The sequence below is a fragment of the Ovis canadensis genome, chromosome 1 (assembly GCF_042477335.2).
Source record: "Ovis canadensis isolate MfBH-ARS-UI-01 breed Bighorn chromosome 1, ARS-UI_OviCan_v2, whole genome shotgun sequence".
Classification (NCBI taxonomy): Eukaryota; Metazoa; Chordata; class Mammalia; order Artiodactyla; family Bovidae; genus Ovis; species Ovis canadensis.
This window is the reverse complement of record NC_091245.1, coordinates 51,598,149-51,618,348: the sequence shown is the minus strand read 5'-3', so window position 1 is coordinate 51,618,348 and position 20,200 is coordinate 51,598,149. Positions and strand designations below refer to the sequence as shown.

The 20,200-nt window shown below is 39.5% G+C and overlaps 1 protein-coding gene across 2 annotated transcripts in view; it reads left to right on the top strand.

The window, feature by feature from the left end:
• Window positions 1–528: 528 nt before the first annotated feature.
• The window catches only part of ERICH3 (glutamate rich 3), a 126,837-nt gene continuing 107,165 nt past the window's right edge, over window positions 529–20,200 (top strand). For both annotated transcript variants that reach the window (XM_069594765.1, XM_069594755.1), the window contains exon 1: window positions 529–938. In XM_069594765.1, coding sequence (XP_069450866.1) covers window positions 916–938 — 23 coding nt within the window. In that variant the 5' untranslated portion in view covers window positions 529–915. The remainder of the gene's footprint in view (window positions 939–20,200) is intronic.

Sequence of the window (20,200 nt, the reverse complement as noted above, 5' to 3'; positions counted from 1 at the left end):
CAACTTCCTCCACACCAAGGCCCACTTGAATAAACCCAGGCTTCTTTGTCTAAACCCTGCATTTTCCCTACTGGATTCAAATACAAGTTCCAGGTGTCAGCATGCTTCACTGAGAAACAGCATCTCTCCCACTTTCTGAATATCAGAACCCTCAGCCCTGTCCACCAGAAATGGTGACCTCAGCTAGGAGCAAGGTTGGGGGTTTTCCAAGGAGGAAATCTAGGAACAGCAATCTCTGGCAGTTGCAGAAACAAAATCAAAAGCCAGAGCTTCTTTCTTTGCCTGGAACTTGCAATCTAGGGTCTGTTTTACAATTGGAAACCAAGATATCAACACAGTAGCTGCTCCCTGCTCTTAATGAACTAACCCTCCCTTCCCAGGGCCTAGCAGAAAGCACACCAGCCTAAGCAGGGCATGTGTGTGGGTGTGTGTGTGTGTGTGTATGTGTGTGTGTGTGCGTGTGTTTTCATGCCGCAGGTGCCTAGGGAACCTGCCCACATAGTGGGTGTGTGTGTTCAGATCGCAGGTGCCTAGGGAACGAGAGTCCTAGGGCTACAGCGCAGGGGCCTGGGTGTCCTCTGACATCTGGGCCCAGTAAAAGCGCTGGAAGCTGGGCTTCACTTCCAGCTCCCCTGGGCTTGGCTCCAGCAGCGCCTGGGCTTCTCTAAATCCTCCCTGCTTGCCTTCCTTCCCTCCTTAGCAACCGGAGGACGTGGATACCGCGGGCGGGTGAGGGCCTGGGAGGCTGCGTGCAGCTCGGGCGCCCAGGGGCGGCGGCCCAGCCCCAGTGCCCCGCGCACTGGTGACCGCAGTGCGGAACCACCCGGCAAAGGCAACTGTCGCGGCCCCGGCGTGCACAGGTCCCCCGAACGCACCCTCCGTGCCCGCCGCGGGTCCAAAAGGGATCCTGCAAAAATGAGCCATTCTCACCCTGCTGGGTAAGTGACAACTGGAGCTTTTCCACGACGCGGCAGGTGGCGGCTGCAGCCGCGGCCCCTCCGCCCGTTCCTCCTGCTGCTGAGGGAAGGGGCGAGCGGGGAGAGGGGGCTGGGGAGAGGAGGAAAAGAATACGGATTCTAGGTCGCAGAGAGGATGGCAGACATCCCAGGCTTAGTATCTCCCCTCTCCCCTTCCTCACTTCTTTCCATGACGTTTGCCCCCTTTGAAATGTTCACTCAGGAAGGATTTAAAAATGGATGTGAAAAATGCATACATTAAGCAGGGACATTAGCTGAGACCAAGAGGATCCTGCTTGGTGGAACATACGTGTTTAAATACAAAAGCAAAGGTCAAAGCATGCGCATTCGTTTGGAGAATCAAGGCTTAGAGATAAATTCTCACTGTGGCCTCTTGCATTTAAACGAGTTGTGCGTTGATTTAACAGGCATTGAGGGAGGTCTCCTGTGAGGGTACCCCATATTTCAGGATTTTTATCTGCCCCATCTCGAAAGGATCATAGGGGTTTTTTAAAAAAAATATTGTGACCAGGGAGGTGGTGTGATGCAGGAAGGCAAGAAGGAAGAAGGAAGAAGGGTGCCTGTGTGTTTACACATGATCTCCTGTTGTGTTGGGCAGGGTGACTCCTTGGAAAACATATTTTGGCAATTATTCAGTCTGATTTAGAAAGTTAACACAGTCATTATTGGCTGTTGAAAAGAAAAAAATAAAACCAACCCTCAATGGATCTTGGTCCTTTCATTGGAAGAGAGAGTATCCAGTTTCCTTTTGAATTAAACAATGTAATGCATATTAGTTTTTTTTTATTATGATACATCTAGTAAGCAGATAATATCCTAGTTGATATTGCAACTAATTTGAAGATGCTTTCCTTTTTAATTGAATTTATTGCACATTTTCAAGAGCAGCAAATTAGCAGAGGACAACATATTTAAGATCATTTGGAGTTTGTGATGTCTGAAATACCACATTAGTCGCTGGGTTCAGTATTTATAGTCAGACTTAAAGATTTTGCTTTTTAATGAATTCTCTGAACGCAAGATATAAATGAAATTGTTTGAAAAAGCTAAAGGCCTATAAGGTGCCCTGTTGGAAGTCAGTTTCAGAACTTTTTGGAAAGTGATGAAACTATGCCTAAGTAAGCTTCCTATTTTATCTTAAATTGAGTTTAGTGTAGGTACTTGAGGGGATCCTTTGGTTGCTCAGATGGTAAAGAATCTGCCTGCAATGTGGGAGACCAGGGCTCGATCCCTGCTTCTGGAAGATCCCTGGATGAGGACATGGCAATCCATTTCAGTGTTCAGAAGAATACTGAAGAATCAATGGACAGGGGAACCTGGCAGGCTGCAGTGCATGGGGTTGAAAAGAGTCAGACATAACTGAGCGACTAACACTTAGGTACTTGAAGGGTTTGATGCTGAACTTCTGTGCAGTTTTAGTTGCTGTGGGTCAGTGGGATGTAAATAGCACTATTTTTCTGCAACTGCTTTTGGTAGTGTCCACATTCAGGAAAATGAATGTGTCAGTCATGGTTGTCTTCCTATGTTTTTCAAGTTTTCGGCTAAGTCAGAATCTGATTAGACCGTTTAATCATCTATTTTCAAATGTGGAAAAGCCTGTAGCTGCTGACTAAATTGTGCATGATTAAGATTTCAGAAACTGAAGTGAAATTTTTCTGAAGCTCGATTAGTTCCAAGCACATGGGAAAAATAGGAAGATGTGTGATCTAGTGAAAGAGTGTGCTTCATGGTACTCTGCAAGAAAGATGGCGAGATGCAATAATCATCGTGCACTAAAGTTGTAGACACTGTGTCTCATTCATCTCTGTGCCCCCTTTGCTTATTCCTGTATAAAGTAGTGCTCAACAGCTGTTTGCGGAATGAATGATATCATCTGACAGTGCATCCAGTCTAGAGGTGGATGGATTCACAAAAGAAAACCACATAAGAGCTAAATATTTATTAAGTGCTTACCATGTGCCAGACTCTAGTCTACTGTTTTACAGGAAGTACCTCATTAATCTTCTCACTCACTTCATGAGGCAGATTCTAGTCACTTTTTTTCACACATAAGAAAACTGAGGGCTGAGAAGTTTTCAGAGATTTCACAGGTAGGAGGGGTCAGGGCTCTAATAAAAACCCAAGGAGTTCAGCTGCAGAGCCTGTGTGACTAACCTTGACACTATCTGCCTCTCATGGTCAAGAGCTGAGATGGGAGGGAGCCCTAAAAAGATGAAAATTCTCCATCAGATCAGACCAACCTCTGACAGGTGATAGTGGTACATAGCTATCAGTATTTTGATATAGAATTAGAAAATAATATTGTGATAGTGTCTATATGTATATATTTTTGTTTTTACTTCAAAAATAAATGAAAACAATAAACATAACAACTCCAAATGCCTTAAAAGTCACCCAAGAATAAAATTATTCAAATTGCTAAAGTTTTCCCTCAATATAAGTAGTCATTATTTTTCTTGTCTATGCTACCATTTGGAAAGAATAAAAGTTCCAGTAGCAAATAAAAGGTTTCATTAAAGCTGAGAAAGTTTTCCATCATTACTGAAGCAATTTGTATTTATTACATTTTAAGATTTAAAGTGGTAATAAAATGCAGTTGTACAGCAAAACAGAAATTTAAAATTCCTAAAATTCCACCAGTCAATAAGATGCTTTCTCTTGGTGCTTGCTTCCTTAATTACAGCAGGAAACACTTGCAAAGGGCCTGGTGCTGACTTTGTTCCAATAGAGTTTGGAGTAAATAAAAATGGTCTTAAAAACTTCTGCCAAAGATTATAATAGAGACTTTGTTTCTGAGCTGCATTGTAATTTGGGGGAAGTCAACTATAACATACCGTTTCTGGCAATGCCGTCTCTAATGAAATTGTTTTAGGGTGGAAAATTTCAATTGATAGTCCCTCTAGTTTGTTCAATTTCATCCTGAGTTGCTATTTGTTTGTGTGGGTGTTTGTGGGTTATGCTCTAGTCCTGGAGGTGGAATGGGGATTTTATACCCCTCAGTCATGCATGAGGATAAAATGATATGGCTCTTCTCTCTCCTTCAAAGGATCATCACTGAATCCATGTGCAGTTGGCTCCCTGTGTGAAAGATAAGCTTGGCTCTGAGTAGAGATAGTCACACTCATCTGTAAATTTGCTGTGAGGAGCTGGAAGAATGGGAAGCATTATAGTTTATGACAAAATAAAAATGCAGAAGATGTATGTTTGGAAAGATTATTCCAAGGTTTTGAAACTTTTCTTTTTTGGTTTAGACTTATTAATTTATACCTTTTAATGTGAAGATATGTTTCTATAGTAACAGAAGATGCTGAACTGTGATTTAGAAAGAATGATCATATCCTTAGTACTCTCAAATCACTCAGTTCTATTTCATCAAAGGCAGAGTACAAAGTGCTATAGGTAAAATTATCAATTTTTAGATAGTGTATAGTGTATATGTATATCCAAAAGTGACAAAGATTATAAACCAACATGTCATTTACATGTGGAATATCCATTGCATTTTGTCTCTTTCTTCTTTTTATCAATCCAGCATGGTATTTCTTGTTCTATTTTTTTAAATGATATATAATTAACATATAACCTTATATTAGTTGCAGGTGTATAACATAATGATTTGATATTTATCTACTTTGCGAAATGATCACCACAGATACCAAATGATCTCACGTATATGTAGAATCTAAAACAACCACCACAACAACATGAACTCATAGATACAGAGAATAGATTGGTGGTGGCCAGGGGTCGGGGGGTGGGGGAGCACTTGGAGAATGGGGGAAGGTGGTCAAAGGTACAAACCTCCAGTTATAGAGTAAATAAGTCATATGGATGTGATGTACGTCGTGGTGACAATAGTTAATAATACTGTATTTTAAATTTGAAAGTGGCCAAAGGAGTAGGTCTTAAAAGTTATCATCACACACGCACGCACACACACACACACGTACATAATTTGTAACTATGTCGTGTTGACTGTTAATGAAACTGATTACAGTATCTTTGCCTTCCTAGCAAGTGTAGTACTTTGTAGTAGCATTCTAGTCTCTTTGTTGCTCACAGCTCCTGCCACCCAAATTATCTGTGGCACAGAATTTCAGACTTGAAATAATTAAATATTTGATTTCAAATTGGGTAGTTTCTATTTGCCTTCATATTCAGTATTAACATGACTTCATGGAGTAAATTGTTTCTGGTTAAAGGAGGTGAACTGAACACGCTCATTTGTCTTGGCTTCCTCTCTGATCATTTTGTTACAGAGTTTGATCTCTTATTTTATTTATAGAAGAGATGTCATCTCTTATCCCTTTGCTTAACAGACCTGTTCACATAACTAGATGGGAATGGAAAGGGATTTGTTATTTGTTTTATGCCTGCGTGCTTGCATGCGAAGTTGTTTCAGTCGTGCTCGACTCTTTGCAGCTGTGGACTATAGCCCACCAGGCTCCTCTGTCTATGGGGATTCTCCAACAAGAATACTGGAGTTGGTTGCCATGCCCTCCTCCAGGGAATCTTCCCTACCCAGAGTTCAAACCCCATGTCTCTTATGTCTCCTGCACTGGCAGGCAGGTTCTTTACCACTAGCACCACCTGGGAAGCCCTATTTACTATACAACACCATTCAGTTCTTTGAAGTTTTCACAGATATATGACAAACTTCACATAGTGATCTATTACCCTTTTTTTTTCAATGATCTGTCAAATTACAGCTCAATTAGGTCCTCCTTCAGTTGTGCTGGAAGCAAACCTTGGAAACTACTTGCAATCATATTTGTTGCCCAGTCAAAGCCATTTATTATATCAACACCTACATAATACTTCAAATTGTCCCTTTGTCTCACAAATGTTTTTCTAAGTTCAGTACACCCTAAGAAGACACCATATGGTGAGACTGATGCATTTCTTTTGTGAAAGTGGAAAGTTGATTACAAAACGGAAAGGCGGGAGGTGGCTCAATATGGCTTGGAGTGCATTTTTTAGGCAGACCAGTATTAGGAGAGTATACGGAGGAAACTTAAAGGGTCTAGAGATTGATTCCCTTCAAATAATCCTTGCCTGGGTTCCCCTAGGAAATCTCTGGGTATCCCATGGGAGTGCATATCCCAGTTTACAAACTTCTGGGTTAGCACACAGGGTGCTCTCAAATGCAGGCTGCTGTGTAGCAAACCACACTTCTTTCTCTCATTCCCTATTGAAGATTGGCATCTCTTAGCTGTTAGAAGTAGAGACTTCCCCCAATTTATTTTGGTTATTAATAACTATGAAAAGTTTTTTGGGGAGACAAGAAAATAAAACATTTTCAATGTTCAACTGACTCATTGTGCAATTCTAAAATCAACCTTAAATAATCCTGATCTGCGATGCTTATGTATTTTCAGGACTTTTGGTTTCCACAGATACCAGTTTCAATGAAAACTTCAGATTCTAGAATTTAGTACTGAAAAAATCCTTAAGCTTTAGTTGCTGATTTTGGTACAAAACAAAAGAAGTAGTATGCATATTGAATCTTTGGATCTTTCCCTCTGTGGCTTACTCAGTTCCCCATACAAATAGTTGAAAATCATATATTCTTTGGAATGAATAAATGTCCGTCAATTTAAAATAAACTGTCCAATTAGGTGGGGTTAGGAACCAGAGATCAAATTGCCAACATCCCCTGAAAAACATCTATTTCTGCTTTATTGACTGCGCCAAAGCCTTTGACTATGTGGATCACAAGAAACTGTGAAAAATTCTGGAAGAGAAGGGAATACCAGACCACCTGACCTGCCTCTTGAGAAACCTATATGCAGGTCAGGAAGCAACAGTTAGAGCGGGACATGGGACAATAGACTGGTTCCAAATAGGAAAAGGAGTATATCAAGGCTGTATATTGCACCCTGCTTATTTAACTTATATGCAGAGTACATCATGAGAAATGCTGGGCTGGAAGAAGCACAAGCTGGAATCAAGATTGCCAGGGGAAATATCAATCACCTCAGATATGCAGATGACACCACCTTTATGGCAGAAAGTGAAGAGGAACTAAAAAACCTCTTGATGAAAGTGAAAGAGGAGAGTGAAAAAGTTGGCTTAAAGCTCAACATTCAGAAAACGAAGATCATGGCATCCAGTCCCATCACTTCATGGGAAATAGATGGGGAAACAGTGGAAAGAGTGTCAGACTTTATTTTGGGAGGCTCCAAAATCACTGCAGATGGTGATTGCAGCCATGAAATTAAAAGACACACCTTGGAAGGAAAGTTAGCATATTAAAAAGCAGAGACATTACTTTGCCAACAACGGTCCATCTAGTCAAAGCTATGGTTTTTCCTGTGGTCATTTATGGATTTGAGAGTTGGACTGTGAAGAAAGCTGAGCGCCAAAGAATTGATGCTTTTGAACTGTGGTGTTGGAGAAGACTCTTGAGAGTCCCTTGGACTGCAAGGAGATCCGACCAGTCCATTAAGGAGATCAGTCCTGGGTGTTCATTGGAAGGACTGATGCTGAGGTTGAAACTCCAATACTTTGGCCACCTGATGCAAAGAGTTGACTCATTGGAAAAGACTCTGATGCTGGGAGGGATTGGGGGCAGGAGGAGAAGGGGACGACAGGATGAGATGGCTGGATGGCATCACTGACTTGATGCCCACGAATTTGGGTAAACTCCGAGAGTTGGTGATGGACAGGGAGGCCTGGCGTGTTGCAATTCATGGGGTCGCAAAGAGTTGGAGACAACTGAGCGACTGAACTGAAGTGAAAATTTGTGAAAAAGAGAAAAATAAGTTAAGTTTCTGCATTCATACTGGTTTGTGTCTTTTGTCACTTTTCTCTAAACTTGAAATCCCAAATGATACATTATGAATATGATCTATATTTTTAAAGAGGATGAGGAAAGAGGAGAATCAGTTGAGGCATTCAGAGGAAAACCTTTGACAGTACAAAAAAGGACATACATTTATGCTTTCAATAAAAATAAGGTAAATATAAATGTGGACTTCTGAGGTGGTATTAGTGGTAAAGAACCTGCCTGCCAATGCAGGAAATATAAGAGATGAGGGTTGATTCCTGGCTGGGGAAGATCTCCTGGAGGAGGGCATGGCAACCCAACCCAGTATTCTTACAGTTTCCCTTGCTTACTCACTCCCTGAGCTGGCAGTGAGCTTGTTCCTTATATGAGGTGAGAGTAGGGGTTTATCCAGGGGTTGGGTCAGAGGGGTGGCTTAGATAGTTTGCCCATCCCTTAGGTACTGTTGTGTACAGGGGGCATGTGCAGTACCCCAAAGTGGCTCTGGGCTCTTCAAAGCAGCAGTTGGGTTTTTTGGTCTCTTTGTATCTTTTGTCCAGAATTTGACCCAGCTGCGGCAAGCATGTAGTTATTTTTCATCCCATATAGTTTCTTTGTATTTTGTTGCTGGAGGAGAGATGTGTTCATGTGCAAGCACTGCAGCACCGCAACAAGGGCCCCCAGTCCCAGCCTGTCTCACAGATTGCATTGAACAGGACTTGGTTAGTGCCTTCAAAAGTAGATTATTTGTGTTGGACACTGCATTTTGACTTTTTCCTTAGTTCCTTGTTTTGCCCTAGCTCCTATGGTTCAAGCATATAGATAATTACTGAATAGTATGGTATACATAAAACCATTATTATACTTTATGAATTAAAATTTCAATGATAATTTTTACTACATAGTTCATTTGTATCTTGTGTTGGCTAAAAATTCAACCCAAATGTGTGTGTGTGTGTGTGTGTATGTGTTATTTGCTCAGCTGTGTCCAACTCTTTGTGATCCCATGGCTCCTCTGTCCATGGAATTCTCCAGGCAAGAATGCCAGAGTGGGTAGCCATTCTCTTCTCCAGGGGATCTTCCCGACCCAGGGATCAAACCCAAATCTTGTGCATTGCAGGCAGATTCTTCACCATCTGGGCCATCAGGGAAGCCCCAACCCAAATGTAATACTGCATTATACCTTTGTTTCCAGCCCAGAAGAAGCCATTTGGTTCTTTCACTACCCAGAGGCACCAAATCACTCTGTTTGTAGGGCTCCCAAATGAAGGGAACACATCCTTCATTGACAAGACCATTGCTGTGCCTTGTTGTATCAGAAAATATATTTGAATTAAACTTATACACCTGGGAGCTTGCCTTTCTGGATTAATGTCTTTCCAGAGAAAAGAGGAAAAGATGTGACAAGTTCAGTAGCCACAGCTGAAAAATCATGCTTTAGAGAGATTCTGGTCGATATTAGGATTAAAGGTTTTTTGAGAATTGTTGTCAAATTGTTTTTATAGTAAGCCACAAGAAATGTACTTAACAAGTGAAGAACATTTCAAGTGTAGGTGTATGGATTTGGATTTTTAAATAATTTCTCATTGTCTGGTGGGACCCCTGTCACTATTCCTTTTCTCGTCTCCTGCCCCTTTTGTGCGGTAAACTCTTTTGTCTATGGGCAGATTACCATGAGTTGCAGTTTCTTCTTGTGCCCTGTTCTCTGGGGACTGTCTTTGGAGAGTTTCATTATCCCCTTGTCATCCATCTGAGTTCCCTGCACAGATGCGGTAGGATCCAGGAGGTATGTTTTCTGTTTTGATGGATCATCAATGACCTTTTCCGTTTGTCAGCACAGATAATTCAGAGTCAAAGTGCAGTAGCTTGCATTTCTTTGAACCCAGGAAGCATGTTCTTTGGTACCTTTGTCTAAGTCCATGTTACCTACTTAAATCGATCACCTTTCTGGTTATAGCTGTGTTTGGGGCTAAATTTTGTCTCTCTCCTCCCCACAACTTTTTATGTTGAAGCCTAACACCCAATACTTCAGCTATAACTATATTTGTAAGTGAAAGTGAAGTCGCTCAGTCGTGCCCTACTCTTTGCGACCCCATGGACAGTAGCCTGCACCAAGCTCCTCCATCCATGGGATTTTTCAGGCAAAAGTACTGGAGTGGGTTGCCATTTCCTTCTCCAGGGAATCTTCCTGACCCAGGGATCGAACGCAGGTCTCCTGCATTGTACACAGATGCTTTACCATCTGAGCCATCAGGGAAGTCTTTAAAGAGTTAATTAAGCTGAAATGAGGCCAATGGTGTGGGCCTCAATTGAGTATGACTGTTGTCCCTATAAGAAGAGGAGATTAGAACACAGACACGTACATACAGAGAGAAGACCATGAGAAGGTATTGGGAGAAGATGGCCATCTGTAGGCCCAAGAGAAAGGCTGGGGCTTATCCTTCCCTCATGGCCCACAGAAGAAATCAACCCTGTTGACAACTTGATGTTGGACTTCCAGCCTCTAGAACTATGAGACAGTACATTTCTGTTTAAACAATGCAGTCTGCAGTACTTTGTTATGGAATCCCTAGTACTCTTGCCTGGAAAATCCCATGGATGGAGGAGCCTGGTGGGCTGCAGTCCATGGGGTCGCTAAGAGTCGGACATGACTGAGCAACTTCACTTTCACTTTTCACTTTCATGCATTGGAGAAGGAAATGGCAGCCCACTCCAGTGTTCTTGCCTGGAGAATCCCAGGGACGGGGGAGCCTCATGAGCTGCCAACTATGGAGTCGCACAGAGTCGGATACGACTGAAGCGACTTAGCAGCACCAGCAGCAGCAGCAGCAGCAGTGCAATGATACTACTTGTTTGCAACTATTTTTTTTTCCAACTTGGTCCTTCTAAAGCTGAAGACGGTTTCTTTGACACGTGTAGGATCACTGAAAATAAGTGATTTAACAATATGAGGATCATAGGGAGTGGAGATTGCAAGCCAGAAATTCAAAAAGGGAGATAAAAATGAAAGCAAACAGAAAATATGATTAAAGGACTAAGTGAAGAGAAATAATTAAGGCAATAAGTCAATGATCTATACTAGTAAGTGTTGAGCTTTTCTTTTGTTAAGTCTGATTAGTAATCAAATTACTCCCCACCTCTCAGTGTCTGACACTACTTGGGATAGAAAATTGAACATTTGAAGCTGGTGATCCATTTCTCTATGAAGGTTATTATTTTCTTATAATAGTAATAAATATTTATAAATTAATGAAAATTCTTAGGGCAAAATATTGAAACAAGAGAAGACACAGCAGGGAACTAAACAGACAATATAAATTGCACATAGTAGTTATGAAACAGCATTAAAAGCTAAGGATTTTAGATTGAATTGAATCATAATGTTTTATAGTAGCAGTTAATTTGGCATTCTCTATATACCATGGATGATAATATTTCATATTTGTGAATATTATGTGGCTCTCATTTTAAGAAGTTGTCTCTCTTCATAGCTTGCGCTAAGATATTTACAATAATATTGTTTCTGTTGCTTAGGTTCAAATAAAACTAATCTGCTGTAAATTAGAATAATAGACTTAGAAAGGATCTCAAATCTCTTGGTACTAGTGACACAATAGATTTTTTATTTTCCCTCTTATACTTATCTATATTTTGAAGTTTTTCTATGTGGAAAAATTCAAAGAGGGAAGTGAAAATTGCTTGAAATCCTCCTATCCATAAATAATCATTTTGTTCATTTTCTTTCTTCTTCATTTTTCTGTGGAATATTCCTATTTTTAAGCAATACTATCAAAGCTCTCTTTTTAAAAAAGATGTTTCTAAGACTCTACTGTTTTATTTTTTTTTAATTTTTATTTTTACTTTATTTTGCTTTACAATACTGTATTGGTTTTGCCATACATTGACATGAATCAGCCATGGGTGTACATGAGTTCCCAACCCTGAACCCCTCTCCCCCTCCGTCTCTCTGGATCATCCCCGTGCACCAGCCCCAAGCATCCTGTATCCTGTATCGAACATAGACTGGCCATTCGTTTCTTTCATGATAGGATACATATTTCAACACCATTCTCCCAAATCATCCCACCCTCTCCCTCTCCCACAGAGTCCAAAAGTCCATTCTACAGATCTGTGTCTCTTTTGCTGTCTCACATACAGGGTCATCATTACCATCATTTCTAAATTCCATATATATGTGTTAGTATATACTGTATTGGTGTTTATCTTTCTGGCTTACTTCACTGTGTATGATAGGCTCCAGTTTCATCCACCTCATTAGAACTGATTCAAATGTATTCGTTTTAATGGCTGAGTAATACTCCATTGTGTATACGTACCACAGCTTTCTTATCCATTCATCTGCTGATGGACATCTAGGTTGTATCCATGTCCTGCCTATTATAAACAGTGCTGTGATGAACATTGGAGTACACGTGTCTCTTTCAGTTCTGGTGGACAACATGGAAGAAATGGACAAATTCTTAGAAAAGTACAACTTTCCAAAACTGAACCAGGAAGAAATAGAAAATCTTAACCGACCCATCACAAGCACAGAAATTGAAACTGTAATCAGAAATCTTCCAGCAAACAAAAGCCCAGGTCCAGATGGCTTCACAGCTGAATTCAACCAAAAATTTAGAGAAGAGCTAACACCTATCCTGCTCAAACTCTTCCAGAAAATTCAGAGGAAGGTAAACTTCCAAACTCATTCTATGAGGCCACCGTCACCCTAATACCAAAACCTGACAAAAATGCCACAAAAAAGGAAAGCTACAGGCCAATATCACTGATGAACATAGATGCAAAAATCCTTAACAAAATTCTAGCAATCAGAATCCAACAACACATTAAAAAGATCATACATCATGACCAAGTGGGCTTTATCCCAGGGATGCAAGGATTCTTCAATATCCGCAAATCAATCAATGTAATTCACCACATTAACAAATTAAAAAATAAAAGCCATATGATTATCTCAATAGATGCAGAGAAGGCCTTTCTCTCAACATCCATTTATGATAAAGACTCTACTGTTTTAAAGTACGATATGGGCACTGCCCTCATAATGTTCCAGTTGTCTTCCTACTTCTAACTAAACTGAAAACTCTTTGAGGGTATAAACCACACCTCTCTATATCTCATGTTTGTCCAATATCCCTAGGATTTAGTTCAGGAATTGCTGACATATGTCACCTGTTTTAGTGACCATTTATGGTAAGTTCCAAGAGTATATTAGCTCATCAATTCAATTAATATTTGCTGAGTGCTTACAATATTATCATATTCAGCATATATTTATTTCCAGAAAGTCATTTGAGTTCTAGAAAAGACCAGAATAGTACATTTTATTTTTAAAAAATATTTAAAAGTCACTGACCTTCCTTAAATTTTGCCATCCTTGGGCAGTAGGGTGATTAGTAGGTATCAGACAGGAATATTTTCATTGGCAAGTAACAGAAAGCCAAATGGGCTTCCCTGGTGGCTCAGAAGGTAAAGAATCTGCCTGCAAAACAGGAGACCCGGGTTGGATCCCTGGGTCAGGAAGATACCCTGGAGAAGGGAATGGCTACCCACTCCAGTATTCTTGCCTGGAGAATTCCATGGACAGAGGAGCCTGGAGGGCTACAGTCCACGGGTCACCAAGAGTTGGATACAACTGAGCAACTAACACTTTCACTTAAAATAATAACAACACTTACTGTTTATTTCACAAGTAGTTGGGGGGGCGGTGATTCTATTTTATGATATCAAGGTGCTTATTTTAAATTTTTTATGACCATCCTAGATCCATGCATGATAACTTTATAAAACCATCCCAAACTGAAAGGAAAAACATGGATGAAAAAAATGACTTTTTCAGTTCTAATGAGGTGGATGAACCTAAAGCCTATTATTCAGATTGAAGTAAGTCAGAAAGAGAAAACAAATATCATATATTAATGCATATATATGAAATCTAGAAAGATGATACTAATGAATCTATTTGCAGGGCAGCAGTGGAGATACAGACATAGAGAACAGACTTATGGACACAGTAGGGGAAGGAAAGGGTGGGATGAATTGAGAGAGTAGTATGGAAACATATGTATTACCATATGTAAAATAGATAGCCAGTGGGAATTTGCTGTATGATGCAAGGAGCTCAAACTGGTGCTCTGTGATAACCTAGAGGAGTGGATTGGGGTAGGAGGTGGGATGGAGTTTCAAGACGGAGGGGACGTTTGTATATCTGTGGCTGATTCATGTTGATGTGTGGTGGAAACCGCACGATATAATAAAGGATAATATTGTAATTATCCTCCAATTAGAAATAAATAAATTTTTAAAACTACAAAGGAAAGTAAAAAAAAAAAGATGGCTTTCTTTTAATCTGGGAGGAAAACATTTCTAGAAGTTTTCGTTAGACTTTCCTTTATATCTTGTTGCCCAAGAACTGCATCAATGAACATGCCTACTTACCAGAGTGGGAAAGAATAGGTTTGGCTTTCCTAACATCTGTGGGCAACAGGTAAGAGAGAATGGTTTGGGAAAGGTTTCTGGGAGCCAGTCAACAGTGTCCAGTGCAGAGCCTCAGTAACGAGCTGTCTGGCTCAGGATATGGGTAGTCTGAGTTGAAATTTGCTGCATAGCTGCTGTGTGACCCTACGTAAATTCTCTATCGTGTCTCTAACATGTTTTTTTTTTTTTTTCATCCTTGTGGAACATATGTCTGCTTTGTAGGTTTTGTGAGGATTGAATGAAATACTTTAAAGCATTTAGCACAGCGCCTAGCACATAGAAAGTGTTAATGTGCCAACTGAGTGCCTTAGAGCTTAGATGCAACATATGTGAGTAAGCCCAGCTTTCTGTAGGAGAACTACCATACCCAAGTCCTGAGCCAGATGTAGAGTTGGATTAATTGGACAAGGTATGCTAGAGAGATTAAATTTGGGGGAAGAGTTTTGAAAGAGGGGAGAAAAGATACCTGGACATATTTTTAAAAAGTAAAAAGTATTCTCTAGAATCAGTATTATAAGTACAATCATCATTGCCAGGGTAAGAGTAGCCAGTTGTGACTTTGAATAAGTGAAAGAAGACAACATTGTTTGTTTATTTAGTACACAAACTCTTAGGAGCCGGCAAAGGTGCTGTAAAACCAAGCAAAATCTGGCTTACCTGAGAAGTTGATACTTCAAATTTGTTTTTGTCTCTTTCAAGACTCTCTTTTGCTCAGGTTTTAGAACCTTGGATATGATACCAAGTGTGTGCACTAGGATTTCCTTTCTTAACTGAAAGATCTTTGCCTTCAATTCTAAGTAAGGAATTAATTTCTGATTTATCTCTGTTCATCTCCAAAATCTTTTTAAAAGTGAGTTTGAGTGCTTTTTCTCCTTGAAATTAGGCTCTCTGTCTCTAAATGCCAGCAAATGACTTTTTCACCACAATTTATAGGGATTTACATAAGGTTATCACTGTTAAATTCTTTCTTATAAAAACTCTCCTTCCCCCTCAATCAGACTTCAGACTGAGAGCTTTGACCCTGGCTGGTATCTTCCAGAATTGGAAGTAGGTTTAAGGAGTGGGCAAGGCTAATCTCAGGCTACAGTCTGTAGAGAGGGGTTTGAGGTTCCAGTTCTTAGTGAGGATATTGACTCAGAAGGGAAGAAGTCCTGTTTCAGGGCCAAATACAAGAGCAAGGAGGAAGAACTGATCCCAAAGTCCCAGGGATCCCAAGTGACAGGGAGCAGGGCAGCTCAAGAAGGAACCTGGGGTGTGGGACTGAAGAACATTAAGAAATTGTTCCGGGGAGTGTGGGCAGAAGGCTGGAACACTTAAAAGGGAAAACAAGCAAAGGTTTGAAGTATCTGCAGGATTAGAAGTGTGTGAAAACTGTCCTTATTTTTTTTGTATTTCTCTAAATGAAAAGAAATTATATTCCAAGAGGAAACTCAATGTTTCATTTAAAAAAATCGGAAATAAGCATGCCACAGTAGAAAGAGGAGCATGTTTGGAGTCAGGAAGATAGAGGTTTGAATCTCAGTTGTGCCTTATGTGAACTCAAGAAAGTCAATTTCCTTTGTGTCTCACTTTCCTCTTTCAAAAAATGGGGTAAATATAAATACCTCCCTTGCAGGAATGTTGGCACATGTTACAGACTCAATGAATGGCAGCTGTTGTGTATTTACTTTGATCTTTGTGCAAAGCATATGCTGCATATGTATTTTTCTCTGTTTGTTTTTTCCTCTGGTTTTATTTTTCAAGCTCTGTTGAGATATAACTGACAAATAAAGCTGTATAAGTTTAAGGTGAACAATGATGATGATTTTATATATGTATATATTATGAAATGATTGTTATAAGATTAATTATCAAATCCTTAAAATTTCATTCTTGAAGTCCATCAACCAAAAATACGTAAATATACAGCTCAAAATAAGTAGAAATAGACTAAACTAACTGAGAGGGAAGATGAATGTACTTCTAGTCCATAAATCACTTTCTTGTTCAGTTAAACTAATTTATTTTAAATGGTAACCTGTTTTTAAATTCATGGATCTTTACAATGAAAATTAGCACTGATCCACCTATTCATAACCTTGAAAATGAAACTGCCCTTTTAAAGAAACCATGATCTGAACAACTGAGAATTTTAATAAAATGGAAACTCTGACCCAGAGCATTTTTACTTCTCCAGAATGCTTAGTTTTCTTATCTAATTCAAGAACTAAGGACAAACTCAGAAACCTGCATCATTACATTGACATTGACAAATGCTAGAAGGACTGGTGAATTTTATAAGTACTTTTTAAAAAATGATTGATCATTTAAGACTTAGTCAACCTCTTTAACCTTTGACCGGATGTCCTTACTATTTTAAACCTCACTACTGCACATAAGAATTACATTTTAGAGGAATGAGACAATCTTTAAAGAGGTTGATTATATTAGCCTTTCCCACCCAACATGCTTGGTAACTTTATTGTTTTTGCCCTCATTAGTGGCTGTTTTTTTGTTTTCTTTTTCCTTTTTTTTTAAGGAGCTCTTTGCATCTATAAGAGGTTATATTCCAAGGTCAAATATAAACAATGACCGGACTTCTAAGCCAAGACAACCCACTGAAGCCTATTTGACATATAATATGTAACTGACTTAGCTGATGATTTACTAAAACTGTAGAATTCAACTCTCTTTGATTGCATTAATTCTATGGTAAATATGTAGCAAGTTTCAACCTGAGTACTGGGGATTTGTGTCCTATCTCTTTGGGACATTTTGCATATAATGTTTTCCTTTCTTGGATGAGTCTGGACAGCATTTCTGCCCTTGTCATCACCCATTTACATTTATTTTCTCCCTCAACAATTGACTTGTCATTCAAGACCCAGTTTTGATTTCAGTTCTCCTGGGATACTCATCCTATGTGGGCATAGTTCACTTATTTGTGAAATGGGGTTAAAAATCTGGAGCATAGGGTGTTTTGAAGATTAAATGAGATCATATAGGCCAAATACAATAAGCTATTATGATTATAGCACACCAGACTGTCCTTCCATTGCAGGCATATCTCATTTTATTGTGTTTCACTTTATCACATTTCAAGGATATTGCTTTTTTTTTTTTTAATTTACATTTTATTAAAATGACATCTATAGAAGCAAAATATCTAAATACATATTATCTGTTCCACCTATCATGTAAATTGCTCTAACTGTCACAAGTCTTAGCTTATTATTACTACTTAAAATTCAGCTCATCCTGACTAGATTCTTGGGCCAATCTTCTCAAATACTTGTTTTATTATAAATTTCCTTTTATTTAAACAACTGTCAGTTAGTAATAATACAGGATTAAGAGTGGTTAACAACTGAGAAATTATAAGGAAAATGTAATTATTGGGTTAGAAAATACAGCATTCAGCAGAGCAAATTTCAAGAGTGAACATACAGACACTTATGTTTCTGAAAAGGCTGAATCGCACAGCCCAACACAATGTGAGTCAAAGAAGCAAAAAAAAAGAAGGGAGGGGCCACAAGAGGCAAAGTATTTTATTCTAGTGTCCCCTAAATTGACTGTGGAAGTAAAAAGTTTCTACATTAAAAAAGTTTATATAAATTATATGAATAGTAATTTTCATAAAAGTCAAAATGAAACGTTCTGCATAGGACAAAAGATATGCCTAAGCAACATACCATATTTGCACAAGGCCACTGAATGTCATGGGTACTACTAACAAATGAAAAAGCTTAAGTCTATGGCAGACTGAGCAAAGATTTCAGTTTGGTATTCTATAACCCCAAGACTATAAACCACTCTTACTATACAAAAGCTCTAATGACATACAGAGTTTTTTGTAGGAACTCTTGTGCTTCTGGTTGGCACATTATCTACTCTTATTGCTTTTTTTACAAATCGAAGGTTTGTGGCAACCCTTCATGGAACAGTATATTGGCACCGTTTCCCGCCCCCCGCCCCCCAAAGCATTTGCTTACTACATGTCTCTGCGTCACATTTTGGTAATTCTTGCAATGTCTCAAATTTTTCATTCTTAAATTTGTTACTATGGTCTGTGATCTTTTCTATTACTACTGTACTTGTTTTGGGGCTCCATGAACTGGCCCATATTAAGACGGCAAACCTAATTGATGACTGTTGTGTGTGTTCTGACTGTTCTGGCAACCAGAAGGTCGCTCATCTCTCTCCCTCTCCTTGTGCCTCCTTATTCCCTGAGATACAACAATATTGAAATTAGGCCAATTAATAACCTTACAATAGCCTCTAAGTGGTCTAGTGAAAGGAAGAGTCATATATCTCTCAAAAGCTAGAAATTATTAAGCTTAGTGAAAAAGGCAAGTCAAAAGCCAAGATGGGCTAAGAGCTAGACCTCTTACACCGAACAGTTAGTTAAGTTGTGAATGCAAAGGACAAGTTCTCAAAGGAAATGAAAAGTGCAACTCCAGTGAACACATGAATGATAAGAAAATAAAACAGTGTTACTGCTGTATAGAGATCTGGATAGAAGATCAAGCCAGCTATATTTCCCTAAACCAAAGCCTAACCCAGAGCAAGGCCCTAACTTTCTTCACTTTTATGAAGGCTGGTAGAGGTGAGGAAGCTGTTGAAAAGTTTGAAGCTATTACAGCAGAAATTGGTTCATGAGCTTTAAGAAGCCATCTTTGTAACATAAAGGTGCACAGTGAAGCGGTAAGTGCTATTGTAGAAACTGCAATAAGTTATCAAGAAAATCCAGCAAAGATAACTAATAAAGGTGGCTACATCAAATGACAGATTTTCAGTGTAGATAAAAACAGGCTTATATGGGGAGAAAATGCCATCTAGAGCTTTCATAGGTAGAGAGAAGAAGTCTATGCTTGATTTTAAAGGACAGGCTGATTCTCTTGTTAGTGGCTAATGCAACTGGTGACTTTCTAAGCTGAAGTTAATGCTTATTTACCATTCAGAGAATCCTAAAGCCATGAAATTAAAAGACACTTACTCCTTGGAAGAAAAGTTATGACCAACCTAGACAGCATATTCAAAAGCAGAGACATTACTTTGCCGACTAAGGTCCGTCTAGTCAAGTCTATGGTTTTTCCACTGGTCATGTACGGATGTGAGAGTTGGACTGTGAAGAAGGCTGAGCACCGAAGAATTGATGCTTTTGAACTGTGGTGTTGGAGAAGACTCTTGAGAGTCCCTTGGACTGCAAGGAGATCCAACCAGTCCATTCTGAAGGACATCAGCCCTGGGATTTCTTTGGAAGGAATGATGCTAAAGCTGAAACTCCAGTACTTTGGCCACCTCATGCGAAGAGTTGACTCTTTGGAAAAGACCCTGATGCTGGGAGGGATTGGGAGCAGGAGGAGAAGGGGACGACAGAGGATGAGATGGCTGGATGGCATCACTGACTCGATGGATGTGAGTCTGAGTGAACTCCGGGAGTTGGTGATGGACAGGGAGGCCTGGTGTGCTGCGATTCATGGGGTCGCAAAGAGTCAGACACGACTGAGCGACTGAACTGAACTGTAAGTCCTTAAGAATTATGTGAAATCTACTTTATGTCTGCTCTATTAATGGGACATCAAAGCCTGGATGACAGCACATCTTTGACAACATGTTTTACTCAATATTTTAAGCTCACTGTTGATATCTACTACTTAGAAAAAAAAGATTCCTTTCAAAATATGACTGCTCATTGTCAATGTACCTGGTCACCCAAGAGCTCTAATAGAGATGTATAAGATTAATGCTGTTATGCCTGCTAATATAACATACTTTCTGCAGCCCATGGACCAAATAGTAATTTCAGTTTTGTCATATTATTTAAGAAACATATTTTGCAAGGCTATAACTGCCATAGATAATGATTCTTCTGATGGGTCTGGGCAAAATAAATTGAAAACCTTCTGGAAAGTATTCACTACTCTAGATGTCATTACAAATATTTGTGATTCATGGGAAGAGTCAAAATACCAACATT